This window comes from Scyliorhinus torazame, chromosome 16, assembly GCF_047496885.1.
Source record: "Scyliorhinus torazame isolate Kashiwa2021f chromosome 16, sScyTor2.1, whole genome shotgun sequence".
Lineage (NCBI taxonomy): Eukaryota > Metazoa > Chordata > Chondrichthyes > Carcharhiniformes > Scyliorhinidae > Scyliorhinus > Scyliorhinus torazame.
The window spans coordinates 167,217,808-167,235,012 of NC_092722.1; the positions used below are offsets into that span (position 1 = coordinate 167,217,808).

The 17,205-nt window shown below is 49.7% G+C and overlaps 1 protein-coding gene across 1 annotated transcript in view; it reads left to right on the forward strand.

Annotated features, from left to right (window-relative positions):
- LOC140393215 (tudor domain-containing protein 1-like) overlaps positions 1 to 17,205 on the forward strand; it is a 61,190-nt gene continuing 43,985 nt past the window's right edge. The window contains exons 1-2 of the mRNA XM_072479445.1: positions 1 to 244; positions 7,511 to 7,630. Of these exons, the coding sequence (XP_072335546.1) occupies positions 37 to 244; positions 7,511 to 7,630 (328 nt within the window). The 5' untranslated portion in view covers positions 1 to 36. The remainder of the gene's footprint in view (positions 245 to 7,510; positions 7,631 to 17,205) is intronic.

Below are 17,205 nucleotides of genomic sequence, written 5' to 3' on the forward strand. Positions count from 1 at the left end.
ATATCTGATACCTGGTCTCTGGATGCAATATTAAGGATGAAAAGCTTGGTGTTGAATAAGTTTCTAAAATCCAGGACTGTAGAGAAGAAGGAGAATAAACTGGTCGTGCAACTTAAAGATGAAACACAAATTCCAATTATTAATATCAATGAAAAGTTAATTTCGGAAGGACTGGCTACTAAAATGGCAGGAGAACAAATAATTTCCACCCTGGAAAGCAGTAAAACTAGAGAGTGTGGGGGAAGTAAGTCAAATTTTGACACATCTGGAAGTTGTTCCAGGTGTTACAATATATATAAAAAAAAGATAAAAGAAAGACATATACTTCCACTCGCATTTAGAAATGTTGGTGTTATACATTCTTGTCTTAAATATTACACTTTATTAAAAGTGTGGAACAGTCTCTTGAAACATTTTTTATTAGACTACTTTCTGCTATTCATTCTGACTTAGGGTGTAGCCAGAGATCTACAGTTGTAATTGACCTATGAATGTGCCTTTGTACAGCAATCTAACAAGGATGCATATAGTTCTACTTTACCAGAATTGTGAAAGACATATTCGCAACCAGACGTAGTCAAATATTGAACATGTCACAGACACTTAATGGAAGTGAGTTTTTTAAAAAAATATATATTTTATTAAAGTTTTCAAACAGAATTTTTCCACTTTACAAATCAACATAAAAATAACACAATAGCTGATAAGTAACATAATTTGACAAGAATAGTGAGCTAACAAAGAGACAACAAAAAAATTTTTTTTTTATAGTGCTCCTCCCCCCCCCCCCCCTCCCCCCTCTTCCCTCTGGGCTGCTGCTGACGATCTATTTTCCCTTAACGTTCCGCGAGATGGTCAAGGAACGGTTGCCACCGCCTGGAGAACCCCTGAGCCGATCCTCTCAGCGCAAATTTCATTCGTTCCAGTTTTATGAACCCTGCCATATCGTTTATCTAGGCCTCTACGCCGGGGGGTTTCGCTTCCTTCCACATAAGTAGGATCCTTTGCCGGGCTACCAGGGACGCAAAGGCCAGAATATCGGCCTCTTTCGCCTCCTCCACTCCCGGCTCTTCCGCTACCCCAAATATAGCTAACCCCCAGCCTGGCTTGACCCCGACCTTGACCACCTATGAAATCACCTTTGCCACTCCCCTCCAGTACTCATCCAGTGCCGGACACGACCAGAATATGTGTGTGTGGTTCGCCGGGCTTCCCAAGCACCTCCTGCACCTGTCCTCCACTCCGAAGAACCTGCTCAGTCTTGCTCCCGTCATATGTGCTCTGTGTAGAACCTTAAATTGTATCAGGCTAAGCCTGGCACACGAGGTAGAGGAATTTACCCTACTTAGGGCATCAGCCCAGAGCCCCTCCTCAATCTCCTCCCCCAGCTCTTCTTCCCATTTTCCTTTCAGCTCCTCTACCAGCGCCTCCCCCTCGTCCTTCATCTCCTGATATATTTCGGACACTTTGCCCTCCCTGACCCATACCCCCGAAATCACTCTATCCTGGATCCCCTGTGTCGGGAGCAGCGGAAATTCCCTCGCCTGTTCCCTCGTAAACTCCCTCACTTGCATGTATCTAAAGATATTCCCCGGGGGCAACTCATACTTTTCCTCCAGCGCTCCCAGGCTCGCAAACTCCCCGTCAATAAACAAGTCTCTCAGTCTCCTAATTCCTGCCCGATGCCAGCTCTGGAACCCTCGGTCCATCCTTCCTGGGACAAACCTATGGTTGTTCCTGATCGGGGACCACACCGAGGCACCCGTCACCCCCCTGTGTCGCCTCCATTGCCCCCAGATCCTTAAGGTTGCCACCACTACAGGGTTTGTGGTATACCTTTTCGGGGAGAGCGGCAGCGGCGCCGTCACCAGCGCCTTTAGGCTCGTTCCCTTACAGGACGCCATCTCCAGCCTCTTCCACGCCGCCCCCTCCCTCCCTCATCCACTTACAAACCATCGCCACATTGGCAGCCCAGTAATAGTCGTCCAGATTTGGCAACTCCAGTCCCCCTCTATCCCTGCTGCGCTGCAGGAACCCCCTCCTTTACCCTCGGGGTCTTCCCTGCCCACACGAAACTCATAACGCTCCTGTCTATTTTCTTGAAAAAGGCCTTAGTGATCAGAATGGGGAGACATTGAAACACAAAAAGAAACCTTGGGAGGACCATCATTTTTACCACCTGCACTCTGCCCGCCAGTGAGAGCGGCAGCATATCCCACCTCTTGAAATCCTCCTCCATCTGCTCCACCAGCTGCGTCAGATTGAGTTTGTGTAGAGTTCCCCAGCTCCTGGCTGCCTAAATCCCCAAATATCGGAAACTCCTTTCCACTCTCCTTAACGGCAGGGCATCTATTCCTCTTCCCTGGTCCCCAGGGTGTACTACGAAAAGCTCACTCTTCCCCATATTTAGACTATATCCCGAAAAATCTCCAAACTCCCTCAATATCTGCATAACCTCTGTCATCCCCTCTACAGGATCCGCCACATATAGCAGTAGGTCATCTGCGTAGAGTGACACTCGATGTTCCTCTCCCCCTCTAACCACCCCCCTCCATTTCTTAGAGTCTCTCAACGCTATGGCCAGTGGTTCAATTGCCAACGCGAACAGTAATGGGGACAGGGGGCACCCCTGCCTTGTTCCCCTATGTAACCGAAAATACTCCGATCTTTGCCGATTTGTGACTACACTTGCCACTAGGGCCCCGTATAGGAGTTTGACCCAACTGACAAACCCCTCCCCGAACCCAAACCTCCTCAACAGTCTACCCTATCGAATGCCTTCTCTGCATCCATCGCCATCACTATCTCTGCCTCCCCCTCCGCTGGGGGCATCATTATCACCCCCAACAGCCGTCGCACGTTGACATTCAGTTGTCTCCCCTTTACAAACCCTGTCTGGTCTTCATGCACCACTCCCGGGACACAATCCTCGATCCTTGTCGCCAGCACTTTTGCCAGCAGCTTGGTGTCTACATTCAGGAGTGAGATAGGCCTATATGACCGCATTGCAGTAGATCTTTATCCCGCTTCAGGATTAGTGATATCGTCGCCTCCGACATTGTCGGGGGTAGAGTGCCCTCGTTAAAGGTTCTCGCCAGCAACGGGGCCAACAAGTCCACACATTTCCTGTAAAATTCCACCGGGAACCCGTCTGGTCCCGGGGCCTTCCCTGCCTGCATGTTCCCCAGCCCTTTAGTCACCTCATCCACCTCAATTGGCGCCCCCAGACCTGCCACCTCCTGCTCCTCCACCCTCGGGAACCTTAGTTGGTCCAGAAACTGTTGCATTCCCTCTTTTCCTTCTGGGGGTTGGGACCTATATAGCCTCTCATAAAAGGTCTTAAACACCTCATTTACCTTCCCTGCTCTCCGCACCATAGTTTCCGTTTCATCCCTGACTCCCCCAATATCCCTCGCCGCTATCCTCTTGCGAAGTTGGTGGGCCAGCAGCCGGCTCGCCTTTTCCCCATATTCGTATCTCATCCCCTGTGCCTTCCTCCACTGTGCCTCTGCCTTTCCTGTGGTCAGCAGGTCAAACTCCGTCTGAAGTCTTCGCCTCTCTCTATATAGTCCTTCGTCCGGGGCCTCCGCGTATCTTTGCCCTCTTTTTTTTCTCCTTGTAAGCCCTAATGGAGATCAACTCTCCCCTAACCACCGCCTTCAGCGCTTCCCATACTACCCCCACCTGGATCTCACCACCATCATTGGCCTCCAGGTACCTCTCAATACATCCTTGCACCCATCCACAGACCCCCTCATCCGCCAATAATCCCACATCCAGTCGCCAGAGTGGGCGCTGCTCCCTCTCCTCTCCTAATTCCAGATCCACCCAATGCGGGGCATGGTCTTAAATGGCTATGGCCGAATACTCCATTCCTGCCACCTTCGAGATCAGTGCCCTGCTCAAAACAAAGAAATATATTCGGGAGTATACCTTGTGGACATGGGAGAAAAAGGAGAACTCTTTGGCCAACGGCCTAGCAAATCTCCACGGATCCACTCTCCCCATTTGCTCCATGAACCCCCTACGCACCTTGGCCGCTGCCGGCCTTCTTCCGGTCCTGAATCTAGACCGATCTAACCCTGGATCCAGCACAGTATTGAAATCCCCCCCCCCCCCCATTACCAGGCTTCCCACGTCTAGGTCCGGGATACGTCCCAGCATCCGCTTAATAAATCCCGCGTCATCCCAGTTCGGGGCACATACATTTACCAGCACGACCTCCTTTCCCTGCAATCTACCATTCACCATCACGTATCTACCCCCGTTATCCACCACTATATTCCTAGCCTCGAATGACACCCGTTTCCCCACCAATATCGCCACCCCCCCTATTTTTCGCGTCCAACCCTGAGTGGAACACCTGTCCCACCCATCCTTTCCTTAACCTAACTTGATCCGCCACCTTCAGATGCGTCTCCTGAAGCATGACTACATCTGCCTTCAGTCTTTTTAAGTGCGCGAACACTCGGACCCTCTTAATCGGCCCATTCAGGCCTCTCACATTCCACGTGATCAGCCGGATTGGGGGGGGGCCACCCGCCCCCCCCCCCCCCCCCCCCCCCCCCCCCCGACTAGCCATCCCCTGTTCTAGGCCAGCCCCCCGTCCGGGTCCCGCGCACCCACCCATCCCCCAGGCGGCGCCCTCCCGTCCCGACCACCTCTTCTCTTGCCAGCTCCCACTTGCTCCCAGCAGCAGCAACCCAGTTGATCCCCCGCTAGATCCCCATCTAGCATGGTTACTCCCCCCATGATCCTTCCGAAAGTCAGCTAACTCTAACTGACCCCGGCTTCCCCCGTTCTCTACTTGACCCCCCTGTGCGTGGAACTCTCTTCCTTCCTGCGCCTATCTTCCTCCATCATCTCCCTAGCGCGGGAAAAAAAACACGCTTTCCTGGATCGGCCCCGCCCCCTATGGCGCAGCTCCCCCATCCCCCCTCTGTCCCTTTTTCCACCGGCGCCCACATTTCTCAGTGTCCCCCCGTCAAGAGGAGAAAAAAATCCCCGTCTATCGTCTCGATACTGTGAACCTCCCATTCCCCATTTTACATTTCTATACATCAACCTCGTCGTCTCTCCCCCCCCCCCCCCACCCCCCCCAGCATCAGTCCCTCAGTTCTGGTCCAGTTTCTCTTCTTGGATGAAGGTCCATGCATCATCCGACGTTTCAAAGTAGTAATGTTTGCCTTGGTGCGTGACCCACAATCGCGCCGGCTGCAGCATCCCAAACTTTATTTTCTTCTTGTTAAGCACCGCCTTGGCCCGATTAAAGCTCGCCCTCCTTCTCGCCACCACCGCGCTCTAGTCCTGATACACTCTTATCACCGCATTCTCCCCCCTGCTACTCCGTACCTTCTTGGCCCAGCTCAAAACAGCCTCTCTGTCAGTGAAGCGGTGAAATCACACCACTATCGCCCTTGGTAGTTCTCCAGCCTTTGATCTTCTCACCAGGACCCGGTGAGCCCCTTCCACCTCCAGGGGGCCCGAGGGGGCTCAGCTCCCATTAGCGTATGGAGCATCGTGCTCACATAAGCCCCAACGTCAGCTCCCTCCATTCCTTCGGGGAGACCCAGAATCCGGAGGTTCTTCCTCCTCGAGCTGTTCTCCAGGACTTCGAGCCTTTCGATACACCTCTTATGTAGCACCTCGTGCGTCTCCATTTTTACCACTAGGCCCTGTATCTCATCCTTGTTTTCGGATGCCTTTGCCTTCACCCCACAGAGCTCTATCACCTGGGCCTTTTGTGTTTCTTTTAGCCCATCGTTTGCCAATAACATCGGCGCCAGCACCTCCTTCATTAATTCCTCCACACACCATCGGAGGAATTCCTGCTGGCCTGGGCCCCATGTCGTCTGGGCTCCATCCGCCGCCATCTTGCTTCTTCCTTCTCTTCTCTGCCGCTGCTCCAGAGGATCCTTCGCAATCTGGCCACTACCACCGGTCCTTTCCATACACACCCGGGGGGACACCTTCCTTCGTCACCCCACACTGGGTTTGGTCCAAAAAAAATTTCCGTTGGGGCTCCCGAAAAGAGCCCAAAAGTCCGTTAGAACGGGAGCTGCCGAAACGTGCGGCTTAGCAGTGCATCGCCGCAACCGGAAGTCAATGGAAGTGAGTTTTAAGTCACAATGTTGTGTCATCCTCGTTCTTATGGAGCTGGTCTTCCTTAATCAGAAAAGATGAGATGAGCAAAAGGGATCCATGTGATCCATTTTTCTCCAGACTAGTCTGTTCTTGCATTTTATCATAGATCAAAGAATCTACAGTGCAGAAGGAGCCCATTCGACCTATCGGGTCTGCACCGTCGCTTGGAAAGAGCCCTCACCCCAACCCTAAAAGTAAACCCACGCAGTCACTGAGAGAACATGCAGACTCTGTACAGACAGTGACCCAAGCCGGGTATCGAACCTGGGACCCTGGAGCTGTAATGCCACTGTGCTAACCACTGTGCTACCGTGCTTCCCTTGTTCTAATTAACATATGGCTTTTAGTTAGTGTGTGACTATCCTGCAGTCATTTCAGTTGGACATACTTTGTTGCTGTGGAATGAGTTTCCCAACACTACTCAAAAGTCCCTGGGTATTATAAATATGCATGGTAGTACTTTTGCCTTTGAATCAGAATGTTATGGGTTTGAGTCCTCCAGAGGCTTGAGCAGAAAATCTATTCTGACGTACTAGCCCTGAAGGAATGCTGCATTAAAGGAAGTGCTGCCTTTCAGATGAGACGTTAAATGACATCTCAGACGATCATAAAAGATTCCAGGGCACTATTTGAAGAAAAACATGGGAGTTCAGTCAAGTGCCCCAGCCAGTGTTTGTCCCTCAAATAATGTTACGAAAACAGATTATCTACCTATCACATTTCTGTTTCTGGGAGCTTGGTGAATTTTAATGTGCACCCATATTTTCAACATTACAACATGACTGCATTTTGTAAGTACTGGAACAATACCTCAAATCCAGCACCCTCAGGGCAGAGGCTGCGCTGGATTTTAGATATTACCAGATTTTGCGTTGGGTGGTTTGGGCCTAGAGCAGTTCAGGTCAAGCTGAATTGAGTAGGGTCAAGGGTCACTTGGAGTATGGGATGGGGTGGTGCGCAAAGTGGTGAAGCTGGAATCAATATAGAGCCACACCATGCCAAAATTGTCTAGATAAACTTTGCGCAATTAAACTTGATGCATGGAACGGTATTTTAAAAATGTTGCTGGATTTTGGGTAACCGAATTTGAGGTACTCTTCCTGTACTTTATTGGTGTACAGTACTTTTGGATAACCCGCGGTTATGAAAGCTGCTGTGAAAATACAAGTCATTTTTTTAAATGTAAGAGTGACCGTTGAGTAGAATACACTGAAATAATATAATTTTGAGTTATTTCTTCCCAGTCATAGAATTTTTTTTTCACAGCAGTTTTGAGTTTGACATGAAAATATTCTCTTATGTGCTGAACATTCATTTTGGCTAACAGGCAATGCTTTTTTCATTTATAAATTTTTGTTTTCCTAAGAAAGTGTATATGCAAAGCAGTGGAAGACTGTAGAGCTGACTTTGAACAGTGTTGTACCCATTAGGGTGAAAGAAATAATAAACCCTGGCATCTTCTATGTTCACATTATTGGGACCCCAGGTAAGAAAGCCTATTACAAATGTCGACATTTGACACTGAGAAAGTGCTGCACGTTTATTAAATGAAAAGTTCTATTACAGAATATTTCAGTTTTACAACTTTATCCACCAATCCTACCATTCCCCCGATAGCAAAGAGTAGTTCAAGGTTACGTTTTTGAATCTCTTGCATCACTACTTTGTGAAATTATGTTTGAATAATATTTCTTGGAGTTAGCCAGATCCTGTACAAATAGATCACTAAGGTATTGTTACTAACAAATCAGTTCAGAAAAATAATAGGATCTAAGTTTTCAGCATAAATTTGGATTGGGGAAACAACTATCACATCCTGCTTATTGCTGCTGGTAAACCCGTTTTCAAAAATACCAGGGGCGAAATTCTCCCCCAACGGCGCGATGTCCGCCGACTGGCGCCAAAAACGGCGCCAATCAGACGGGCATCGCGTCGACCCAAAGGTGCGGAATGCTCCGCATCTTTGGGAGCCGAGCCCCAACATTGAGGGGCTAGGCCGACGCCGGAGGGATTTCCGCCCCGCCAGCTGGCAGAGATGGCGTTTGTTGCCCCGCCAGCTGGCGGAAATGGCATTTGGTGCCCCGCCAGCTGGCGCGGAAATGCGGCGCATGCGCTGGAGCGTCAGCGGCCGCCGACAGTTTCCCGCGCATGCGCAGTGGGGAGAGTCTCTTCCGCCTCCGCCATGGTGGAGACCGTGGTGGAGGCGGAAGGGAAAGAGTGCCCCCACGGCACAGGCCCGCCCGCGGATCGGTGGGCCCCGATCGCGGGCCAGGCCACCGTGGGGGCACCCCCCGGGGTCAGATCGCCCCGCGACCCCCCCCAGGACCCCGGAGCCCGCCCACGCCGCCTGGTCCCGTCGGTAAATACCAGCTTTGATTTACGCCGGCGGGACAGGCAATTTCTGGGCGGGACTTCGGCCCATCCGGGCCGGAGAATTGAGCTGGGGGTCCCGCCAACTGGCGCGGCCCGATTCCCACCCCCGCCCAATCTCCGGTACCGGAGACTTCGGCGGGGGCGGGATTCACGGCGGCCAACGGCCATTCTCCGACCCGGCGGGGGGTCGGAGAATGACGCCCCAGACTCTCAGCATTTGGGCTTTAGAAAAATGAACTTGGCGCATCAACTACTTGCAGCTGTAAATAGTTTATTCACTACTTGAGATCTCCCATCAGCTAGTCCACTCTTGTACAAATTGACCATTGACTTTGTTTATAAGGGACTCTGCTGTGAGTCTTCAGCCCTGATGTGCTGCAAGTAGGTCTCTGGTGTTCAGTACCTGGTAGAATTCACAATACAGTTTGCCAGGGCTGTGAACTGGATCTCTTTCTACCGTCTCAAATTTTATGTTCAATAGAAAAACATCCTAAGTCATGTCCAAAATGTAATTAGACAAAAATTGATACGTAGCCAAAGGAGGATATATTGCAATGAGTGACAAAAACCTTTTTTTTTTTAACAGAGGTAAGTTTGAGAAAGCTTTTGCAAGATTAAGGTACATTTTGGGGAAGAAATTCAAGAGTATAGGTGGCTGCCAATAGTTGTGTCCCTATAAGACTAAGGAGGTTAGAGATATGGAGGGGCAAAGGAACGCAAGGTCAAGGGGAAATTTGTAAATTGGAAGTTTTGGGAGTCAAACCACCTGTCCTTTACCTCCTCCCTTGTCATTTTTCCTGGCTCCAAAACCCCTCCCAAGTGGAACAGCATTTACTCCTATACACCTGAGGAGGGCAAATGTGGACTGGGTGACCGCTTTGCAGAAACACCTCGCCAGTCTATAAGCATGATCCTGAGCTTCCTTTTGCTTGTCATTCTAATTCGCACCTGACTCTCACTCGTGCCTTTCCATCTTTTGACTTGCTACAGTATTTCCGTCAGTCTATAAGCATGATCCTGAGCTTCCTTTTGCTTGTCATTTCAATTGTCACCTGACTCTCACTCAGACCTTTCCACCTTTTGGCTTGCTACAGTATTTCAGTGAAGCTGAGCACAAGATCAAGCAACAGTATCTCCCCTTTCAACTCTGCACTCTATAGCCTTCTGGACTCAATATTTGAATTAATTGATTTCAGATTAAATTCTCTGCCGACCATCTTTTTGGGAGTGCTGGTTCACTTTATCTCATTTCTTTCACTGTCTTTTCATGTTGCATTTGAACGGCTGCTATCTGTCTTATTCTTACGATGCAGGATGACTGACACCATTGCTGTGAACTAACTTTATTAATACATTTTTATAATATGAGCACATCTGCAGTCTTGTGTTACAACCTTTAGCATGTGCTATCTGATGTTCAAATCCCAGGTCAGGTAATCATGTAGTAGTTTGTACAATTGCTGCAGTTTTCTCAGGGTGGAGTCATTCTTTGGTTACAGCTGCAGGTAAATTCAACTGTTTTTGTTTAACTGCTTGACTGTGTGTGACTTATTTCCTTCCATCATGTGTTCAAACTGGCATTTTCTTGTCTCTGCTGCTGTACAGTTATTGTTTCTTTCTCCTGTGTGAGATCCACTTCTCCCAAAAGCTGTTCTGAGAATCAGAGATTTTGCAAATTATTCTGAGTGATTCTTTGAGCTGTCCAAATTAATGTGATTTAACTTGTTTCCTCAGCTCAATTGTGTCTAGTGTTGTCGCTGCCTTGCATGCACATAAAAAATCCATCTTTCATATGTGATGTTTTTCTTAAGGGCTATATTAAACTTCATATTTTTCCAGGTCATTTTGTTTATCATCCCTTTCAAACATGAATTTATCATAAGGTTCCAGGGCTGCTTCCCCTGCTACGTAGAAAAAGATAGTAAACTCATTCTTATAGAATCATAGAATTTAAAGTGCAGAAGGAGGCCATTCAGCCCATCGAGTCTGCAACGGCCCGTGAAAAGAGCACCCTACTTAAGCCCACACCTCAACCCTATCCCTGTAAAACAGTAACCCCACATAACCTTTTGAACACTAAGGGGCCATTTAACATGGCTAATCCACCTAACCTGACATCATTGGATTGTGGGAGGAAACCGGAGCACCGGAAGAAACCCACGCAGACACAGGGAGAAAGTGCAAACTCCACACAGACAGTCACCCGAGATGGGAATTGAACTCTTGAGCTGTGAGGCAGCAGTGCTAACCACTGTTCCACCGTGCTGCCCACTACCTGTAGCTGCTGGCATCTCCATTTTTTGGCAAGATTGTCCTTGAAACTGAGCTCTGTCAGTGGTTTCCGAATCTCCATTTTGCGTCCAGTTTATTTCGACACCATGCCATGTTTTTATGATGCAGGATGACTGAAACAATTGCTGTAAACTAACTTTATCTATAATACATTTTCATAACCTGAACGCAACTGCAAAGTATCTGCAGTCTTATTACAGCCTTCTCTAATGTGCTTTCTGACATGCAACCCCAGGCCAGCTGTACCTTATTGTACATAACCAATACGATAATGTACCTTATTGTGTATAACCACAATCAATCATTATCATGACACTATCCAGCCATTCACAACTCGTACAGACACCTCTTTTGTTCCTTTGCTATGCCTATTGTCACTCCCTTTGGCTTTTCTGCCATGAAACCTTTTCTCTCTTGGCCTCCACTCTATCACTGACCTTACCTTTTGTCCTGCTCCCACCCTATTGTATTCAAAACCTATTGTATTACTATCTTTCCTCAATTCTGATGCAGGATCATCAACCTTAAACATTAACTCTTGTTTCCCTTAACAAATACTGCCTGAATGCGAAGTGTCTCCAGCACCTATATTACTTTGTTTTCATTTGTATGCCTGGTGCTGTTCCTGGCATACTGCCCTACACTGAAGACTTGGACCCTGATTTGATGGTATTGGTCGAGTGTAGGTATGCTGGGTCCCCTGACTTGATGGTAATGGTCGAGTGTAGGTATGCTGGACCATGAGGTTACATATTGTGATTTGATGCAATTCTGCGGCTGCTGATCAGCATCACATGGATGCTCAGTTTTAAGCTGCAAGATCTTTCCTGATTCTTTTGCATTTTACATGGTGGTATTGCCACAAAACACAAATGGTACCCTCCGTGTGAAGATGGGACTTGTTTCAACAAAGACTGCGTGGTTACTCTTACCAGTACTGTCATAAACCGTTAGATCTGTGACAGGTAGATTGGTAAGGGAAAGGTCCAAGGTTTTTCTCTTGGTTCCCTCTCGTCTGCCGCAGGCCCAATCTGGCAAATGTGCCTGTCACTCATAGTCATGATGCTACTGAGCAACTCTGAGTGATGGACATTGAAGTCCCCCATCCGGCGTAGATTCTGTACCCTTGCTTTCCCCCCTTATGTTCAAAGTGGAGGAGTACAGATGAGGAAGTCCATTTTAATTCACCCTTACACTCCCCTGATCACTAGAATTGATTGTTTATAAACAATTTCTTGAGTTTTCGTCTTTGTAGTCCACTCCATGTTGCATCCTCTCTGCATGAAGGACTACTTATATTAGTCTGAAAACTACTGATTTCCATGTTCCACGTTTCAGTTTTAGTTAAGTGAATTAACTTCATACATCGCATTTATGAACTGACATATCTGTAAATCCCAAAGCCCTTTTTCCAGGCTGAAAGGGCAAAGAATCTTTCCTAATAACTCAAAACCAAAACTAAGGATCAACCATGTGGTTATTTTCTGTATTAGCTAGCTCCAGTACTTGAAAGTCTATCATATTTTTCAAAAAACAGTATTTGACCCAAGATGTAGGAAAGATACAATTTTTTAAAAATATATATATTTTATTGAAATTTTTCAAACAAAAATGTTTCCGTTTTTACAACTCAACAAGGGATTATACATTAACTGATAAATAACATTATTTAAATAATATAGTGAACTTACAACAAAAACTAAAAAGAAAAACAAATAGCAAAAACACAGAATAGTCCCCCCCTCTCCCCCCTGGGTTGCTGCTGCTGTCATTTCTATCTTTTCATTATCGTTCCGCGAGATAGTCAAGGAACGGTTGCCACCGCCTGGAGAACCCCTGAGCCGACCCTCTCAACGCAAATTTTATTCATTCCAATCTTATGAACCCTGCCATGTCGTTTATCCAGGCCTCCACACCCGGGGGCTTCGCTTCCTTCCACATGAGTAGAATCCTACGACGGGCTACTAGGGACGCAAAGGCCAAAATATCGGCCTCTTTCGCCTCCTGCACTCCCGGTTCTTCTACAACCCCAAATATAGCTAACCCCCAGCCTGGCTTGACCCGGACCTTCACCACCGTTGAAATTACCCTTGCCACACCCCCCCCAGAACCCATGCAGTGCCAGACACGACCAGAACATGTGTGTGTGGTTCGCCGAGCTTCCTGAGCACCTCCCACACCTGTCCTCGACCCCGAAAAACCTGCTCAGTCTTGCTCCCGTCATATGTGCTCTATGTAGAACCTTAAATTGAATCAGGCTAAGCCTGGCACACGAGGACGAGGAATTTACCCTACTTAGGGCATCCGCCCATAGCCCCTCCTCAATCTCTTCCCCCAGCTCTTCTTCCCATTTTCCCTTCAGCTCCTCTATCATCGCCTCCCCCTCGTCCCTCATCTCCCGGTATATTTCGGACACTTTGCCCTCTCCGACCCATGCCCCTGAAATCACTCTATCTTGGATCCCCTGCGTCGGGAGCTGGGGAAATTCCCTCACCTGTTGCCTCGTAAATGCCCTCACTTGCATGTATCGGAAGGTGTTCCCTGGGGGCAACTTATATTTCTCTTCTAGCGCTCCCAGACTTTCAAACGTCCTGTCTATAAACAGGTCCCTCAGCTTCCTAATTCCTGATCGCTGCCAGAACTGGAACCCCCCATCCATCCTCCCTGGGACAAACCTATGGTTATTCCTTATCGGGGACCACATCGAGGCACCCGTCACTCCACTGCCCCCAGATCCTCAAGGTTGCCACCACCACTGGGTTTGTGGTGTACCTTTTCGGGGAGAACGGCAGCGGCGCTGTCACCAGCGCTTTTAGGCTCGTTCCCTTACAGGACGCCATCTCCAGCTTCTTCGACGCTGCTCCCTCTTCCTCCCTCATCCACTTACAGACCATTGACACATTGGCGGCCCAATAGTAGTCGCTCAAACTCGGCAGCGCCAGTCCCCCTCTGTCCCTACTGCGCTGCAGGAACCCCCTCTTTACTCTCGGGGTCTTTCCTGCCCGCACAAAGCTCGTAATGCTCCTATCTATTTTTTTTTAAAAGGCCTTTGTGATCAGAATGGGGAGGCACTGAAACATGAAAAGAAACCTCGGGAGGACCACCATTTTAACTGCCTGCACTCTGCCCGCCAGCGACAGCGGCACCATATCCCACCTCTTAAAGTCCTCCTCCATCTGCTCCACCAGTCGCGTCAGGTTAAGTCTATACAGGGTTCCCCAGTTCCTGGCCACCTGGATCCCCAGGTATTGGAAGTCCCTTACCACTCTCCTCAGCGGCAGAGCATCTATCCCCCTATCCTGTTTCCCGGGGTGCATTACAAAAAGCTCGCTCTTCCCCATATTTAGTTTGTATCCCGAGAACTCTCCAAACACCCTAAGTATCTGCATTACCTCTGGCATCCCCTCTACCGGGTCCGCAACATATAGCAGTAGATCATCTGCGTAGAGCGACACTCGGTGTTCCTCTCCCCCTCTAAGCACCCCCCTCCACTTCTTAGAATCCCTCAGCGCTATGGCCAGTGGTTCAATTGCCAACGCGAACAGTAACGGGGACAGGGGCACCCTTGTCTTGTACCCCTATGTAGCCGAAAATACCCCGATCTTTGCCGGTTTGTGACTACGCTTGCCATCGGGGCCCCATATAAGAGTCTGACCCATCTAATAAACCCCTCACCGAACCCAAACCTCTTCAGCACCTCCCACAGATAGTCCCACTCCACCCTATCGAATGCCTTCTCTGCATCCATCGCCGCCACTATCTCTGCCTCCCCCTCCGGTGGGGGCGTCATCATCACCCCCAGCAACCTTCGTGCATTAACATTCAGTTGTCTCCCCTTTACAAACCCTGTCTGATCGTCATGCACCATCCCTGGGACGCAATCCTCTATCCTTGTCGCCATCACTTTGGCCAGCAGTTTGGCATCTACATTTAGGAGTGAGATAGGTCTGTATGACCCGCATTGCAGCGGGTCTTTATCTCGATATTGTCGCCTCCGACATTGTCGGGGGTAGCATCCCTCTTTCCTTAGCCTCATTAAAGGTTCTCGCCAAAAGCGGGGCCAACAGATCCATATACTTCCTGTAGAATTCCACCGGAAACCCGTCTGGTCCTGGGGCCTTCCCTGCCTGCATGTTCCCCAGTCCTTTAATCACCTCATCCACCTCGATTGGCGCCCCCAAACCTGCCACCTCATGCCCCTTCACCTTCGGGAACCTTAGCTGGTCCAGAAAGTGTAGCATTCCTCCTTTTCCCCCTGGGGGTTGGTACTTATATAGCCTCTCATAAAAGGTCTTGAACACCTCGTTCACTTTGCCTGCTCTCTGCTTCATATTTCCATTTTCGTCCCTAACTCCCCCGATCTCTCTCGCCGCCGTCCTCTTCCGAAGTTGGTGGGCTAACTGCCGGCTCGCCTTTTCCCCATACTCATATTGCATCCCCTGTGCCTTCCTCCACTGTTCCTCTGCCTTTCCCGTGGTCAGCAGGTCAAACTCCGTCTGTAGTCCTCGTCTTTCTCTGTATAGCCCTTCGTCTGGGGCCTCCACATATATTTTTTATCCACCCTCAAAATTTCCCCCACTAATCTCTCTCTTTCTTTGCCCTCTTGTTTCCCCTTGTGGGCCCTGATGGAGATCAGCTCCCCTCTAACCTCTGCCTTCAACGCTTCCCATACTACCCCCACCTGAACCTCCCCATCGTCGTTGACCTCCAGGTATCGCTCAATACACCCCCTCACCCTTCCGCAGACCCCCTCGTCCGCCAGTAGTCCCATATCTAGTCGCCAGAGTGGGCGCTGCTCCCTTTCCTCTCCTAGTTCCAGATCCACCCAATGCGGGGCGTGGTCTGAAACGGCTATGGCCGAGTACTCCGTTCCTGCCACTTTCGGGATCAGTGCCCTTCCCGAAACGAAAAAGTCTATCCGGGAGTATACCTTATGGACGTGGGAGAAGAAAGAGAACTCTTTAGCCATCGGCCTGGCGAATCTCCACGGATCCACTCCCCATTTGTTCCATAAATCCCTTAAGCATCTTGGCCGCTGCCGGCCTTCTCCCGGTCCTGGATCTGGACCGGTCTAGCCCTGGATCCAGCACTGTGTTAAAATCCCCCCCCCAATATCAAATTTCCCACCTCCAGGTCCGGGATACGTCCCAGCATTCGCTTCATGAATCCTGCGTCATCCCAATTCGGGGCATATACATTCACCAGCACAACCGCCTCGCCCTGCAGTCTGCCACTCGCCACCACATATATATCCCCACTGTCCACCACTATGTTCTTGGCCTTGAATGATACACGTTTCCCCACCAATATTGCCACCCCTCTGTTTTTCGCGTCCAACCCTGAGTGGAATACCTGTCCCACCCATCCTTTTCTTAGTCTAACCTGATCCGCCACCTTCGGGTGCGTCTCCTGGAGCATGACTACGTCCGCCTTCAGTCTCTTTAAGTGCGCAAACACCCGTGCCCTCTTAATCGGCCCATTTAAGCCCCTCACATTCCACATGATCAGCCGGATTGGGGGGCTATTCACCCCCCCCCCCCCCTCGTCGACTAGCCATCCCCTTTTTTTAGGCCATCTCCTCATCCAGGTCCCGCGCACCTGTCTGTCCCCCAGGCAGTGCCTTCCCGCCCCGACCACCTCATCTCTTGCCAGCTCCCCCTTGCACTCAGCAGCAGCAACCCAGTTAATCTCCTCTCTCCCCCCCCCCCCCCCCCCCCCCCCAATAGATCCCCCTCTAGCTTGATTACTCCCCCCATATTGCTTCCGGAAGTCAGCTAACTCTGGCTGACCTCGGCTTCCCCCGTTCACTCTTTGACCTCCCTGCGTGTGGGGCTCCCTTCCTTCCTGTGCCCATTTTCCCGCTATAATTTCCATAGCGTGGGAAAATACCCATGCTTTCCTCTCAGCCCCGCCCTCTATGGCGCAGTTCCCTCATTCCCCTTCCCTGTCCCTTTTCCCACCGGCGCCCACATTTCTTCGTGTCCCCCCTATCGGGGGGAGAAAAATTCCCCGTCCAACATTGCTGTACAATAGCCCTCCCCTCCCCACTTTACGTTTCTGTACCACCACCTCACTGCTTCTCTCCAAACATCAAACTCTCAAATCTAGTCCAGTTACTCTTCTTGGATGAATGTCCATGCCTCCTCCGCCATCTCGAAGTAGTGGTGTTTGCCCTGATGCGTGACCCACAGTCGCGCCGGCTGCAGCATCCCAAATTTTTTTTTCTTCCCATGGAGCACCGCCTTGGCCCGGTTAAAGCTCGCCCTCCTTCTCGCCACCTCCGCACTCCAGTCCTGATACACACGTATCACCGCATTCTCCCATTTGCTACTCCGTGCCTTCTTGGCCCAGCTCAGGACCATCTCTCTATCCCTGTAGCGATGGAACTTCACCACT